The sequence below is a fragment of the Hyperoodon ampullatus genome (genome assembly GCF_949752795.1).
Source record: "Hyperoodon ampullatus genome assembly, chromosome: 4".
NCBI lineage: Eukaryota > Metazoa > Chordata > Mammalia > Artiodactyla > Ziphiidae > Hyperoodon > Hyperoodon ampullatus.
In genome coordinates this window covers 1,916,851-1,920,356 of record NC_136917.1, presented here as the reverse complement: position 1 = coordinate 1,920,356, position 3,506 = coordinate 1,916,851, and the positions used below count along the sequence as shown (strand labels likewise).

At 65.3% G+C, this 3,506-nt stretch overlaps 1 protein-coding gene across 1 annotated transcript; it reads left to right on the top strand.

The window, feature by feature from the left end:
- Positions 1-459: 459 nt before the first annotated feature.
- On the top strand, positions 460-3,215 carry LTC4S (leukotriene C4 synthase; the record flags this gene model as incomplete). Its single annotated transcript, XM_079703290.1, is given in 5 exon segments — positions 460-517; positions 2,289-2,388; positions 2,494-2,593; positions 2,597-2,736; positions 2,968-3,215. Coding segments are annotated over 5 exon segments (540 nt in total). The 3' UTR covers positions 3,110-3,215.
- Positions 3,216-3,506: the final 291 nt, after the last annotated feature.

Here is a 3,506-nt window from a genome sequence, read left to right as displayed (position 1 = left end):
TATTTTTGGCTGCATTGGATCTTCGTTGCTGTGTGTGGGCTTTCTCTAGTTGCGGCGAGTGGGGATGTGCGGGCTTCTTATTGTGGTGGCTTGTCTTGTTGCAGAGCACGGGCTCTAGAGCGCAGGCTCAGTAGTTGTGGCGCACGGGCTTAGTTGCTTCGCGGCACGTGGGATCTTCCCGGACCAGTGATTGAACCCGTGTCCTCCGCATTGGCAGGTGGATTCTTAACACTGGGGAAGCTCTGGCCCTGGTTTCCTCTTGCTCAGCCTGACCAGGCTCCCCAGCTCTCTCAGGCCGTGGTCACGCCCCCTTCCCCAACCCCCTCCCCTGAGAAGGGGCGGGGAGAGCGGGCCACTCTTCCTCTCCTGGGCCAACCTCTGAGCAGCAGACAAGGGTGATAAGAGCCTCACAGCTAGCCCTCTCACAGGCCAGCCTGGCCCGACAGAGCCACCGGCACCATGAAGGACGAAGTGGCTCTTCTGGCCGCCGTCACCCTCCTGGGAGTCCTGCTGCAAGGTGGGCTGGCTTCTGCTCTGGCAGTGGGTGGGCCTCGGACCCCTGCGGTCTGCCTTCTGCCCTCCAGGCACTGGGGAGGTGCTGGGGTCCAGGCCCAGGGGAGGGACAGCCCAGACTCCCGGTATGAAAGCTCTTCTGGCCCCCACCAGAGGGCTGAGGGGCTTGCACTTTCCCCAAGCGGGGAGGGGGAAGCCCTGGAGGGGTGTCTTCAGGGCAAACTGTGAAACCCTGGGCAGGGACCAAGGCTAAGAGGTACCCAACCTAGGGGATGGACAGCGAAATGGAAAAAGGCCCCCGAGGAACAACTGAGGTAGGCATGTGGGCTGCCTGGCTTGGGGTTGGAGGGTGGCCCCTCAGCCAGCATAAAGAACCCTGGAGGAGGGCGGGGGCTTTCAGGGGGCAGGTGGGGCATCCAGCTATGTTGGGCTCTAGGACCTGGGCAGGGGCGCAGGGGCCAGGACGAATGGCTGTTCTGGTGCTGAGTACAGGAGCGGGACAGCCATGGCGTGATGCAGCTCGACTCCAGCTGGTCCCTGCCCTCCCCAGCGGTCCCCTCTCTGGGTGTCCCAGTGGGAGGGCCCCATCCCCTGGCCCTGCCTTCAAAGTCACCCTCTCTATGCCGGAACCATGTGGAGCTAGACAGGGTTGAAACCTGCTTTTTGGCCCCCAAAGGTGCCTGCTTGGTGCCCTTCTCAGACCAGCCCTAGAGACACATTCCTGGGATGGATATTCTGGCTTTGGGGGACACCATTGCCTCACACTGTATGGGCTAGGACAAGACACAGCCTGGGGCAGGGGCCCTGCAGTGGCTGAGCAGACAGGCTGACTTGATCTCCCGCCATACCAGAAAGCTTGGCCCTCAGCCCTTCCTCATGTACCCTGTGCTGGCAAGGCCACCCTTGGTATCCACAGTGCACTCAGGTTGGCATATGTCTGCAGAGGGCCTGGCACCAAGGGCACCAGGGCCATGGGACTTGCAGGAAGATAGTTGGAGACACCCAGTACTGGGACTGTTTGTGTGGTGGGCACCTGGCCTCAGGCGAAGAGAAGGGCTCCTGGGCACTCAGACCCTCAAGGGCCAGCCCACCCTCTGTACCCACCCATGTTGGAGACGGGCAGAGGCTTGGTGGCTTGGGGTTGGACTAGCGCAGTCCCAGCCGTAACCGCCTGGGGGCAGAGGAGAGGGTGTCTGTCAGATGGAGGCAGAGCCTGAACAGAGAACCTGAGGCAGGAACGCACACCACAGTGCGGAGGCACAGCGACCCAGGCTTGGTCGGGAGGTCCCTCCTGGTGAGCGCTGTGGGTGGCGGAGCAGGGACGGTGGGCCGCAGGGTGTGTGCTCCTCTGAACCTGGAAGGATGCTGCCAACTCTGCCCTCAGGTGGCACTCCCGTTCCAGGGACCTGGGCCAAAGTCCAGGCCTAGAGGGTGGGAGTTGGACATCTGTCTGTGTTTTGCAAGTGAAATGATTCAGGAGCAAAGTCCTTCTGCGGGCAGGTGTCCTGTGACGTGTCATCCCCTTCCCCTACACTCACTGGGCTGGACAGGGCCTCTTAGAGCCCCAGGCCGGCACCCTGCCCTCCCCACTGAGTGTCGTGGACACAGGGCAAGCTCGAAGAGCAGGGGCCGGCGGTCCCCTTGGTCGGGCTTTTAAAGGGGAGTCGTGCCGAGCAGGGGGTGGAGCTGGGAAAAGAAAAGATGCGCGGCCAGCCTGGAGGCGGGGCCGGGAGTGTGGGTGCCAGATCTGACTCCGGCAACACCTCCTCCCCCAGCCTACTTCTCGCTGCAGGTGATCTCGGCGCGCAGGGCCTTCCGCGTGTCTCCGCCGCTCACCACCGGCCCGCCGGAGTTCGAGCGCATCTACCGAGCCCAGTGAGGCGCGGTGGGAGGGCGCGGGGCAGGGAGCTAGGCAGCCCCGGGCGGTCAGGCTCGGAGGCCCCAGGCCGGCGCCCTCATGCCGCTCCTCCCCCACCGCAGAGTGAACTGCAGCGAGTATTTCCCGCTGTTCCTCGCCACGCTCTGGGTCGCCGGCATCTTCTTTCACGAAGGTCTGAGAGCGGGGCAGGGGCGCACGCACTAGAGCCCCGGGGGGCCCCCGCGTCAGCGGGCTCACCCCACCCCGTCCTCCCCTTTCCCAGGTGCGGCAGCACTGTGTGGCCTGGTATACCTGTTCGCGCGCCTCCGCTACTTTCAGGGCTACGCGAGATCTGCGCAGCAAAGGTGAGAACCGGGGCGGGGTTTCCGGGAGGTCCACCGGGGCGGGGAAAGGTGGCTTGGCTTGTGGGCAGGGTCTTGACGGCAGAGGCGGCAAGCGGATGGCGGGCGGGACCAGGAGACTGGTTGGAGGCGGTTCCCTTTTGGGGGCAGGTGGGCGGGCCCTGGTGGAGGCGGGCCGTAGGGTTGGGGTGGGGCTATTGCCCCCGCCCCGCCCCCGCTGAGCACTGCCCGCAGGCTGGCCCCGCTGTACGTGAGCGCGCGCGCGCTCTGGCTTCTCGTGGTGCTGGCGGCGCTTGGCCTACTCGCCCACTTCCTCCCGGCCGTGCTGCGCGCCGCGCTCCTCGGACAGTTCCAGAAACTGCTGCAGAAGGCCTGAGACGGAGGACGCCGGGTGGGCGGAGCTGGAGTTCAGACGGACCCTCCTGGAGGACGGGGGAGGGTGCTCGCCCCCATCCCAGTCTCTCATTAAAGCGTGATCTCGAGTGCACTCTCTGGGTTGGAGTGGGTCGCGCACTGCGGGTTGTAGAGCTTGGAGGGGCCTAGCTTCAGGCCGCAGCAGTCTGTCGGGCTGCGGAAGGAAAGAGGCCTCTCCCGGGCAGGGGCTCGATCGGGCCCTGGGTCCGGTCCTCTCCCGCCCTGCTCCCAGACGCTGCTAGTCACACATCCTTTCCCGCCGGGGCTCACCCCACGGCTCCTCCTCCCTGCGGTCAGCGCTTTCCTCGCCTGTCCCCCTCCTATGAGGCCTGCCTCTCCACTGGCCCTCGGCCGCCCTC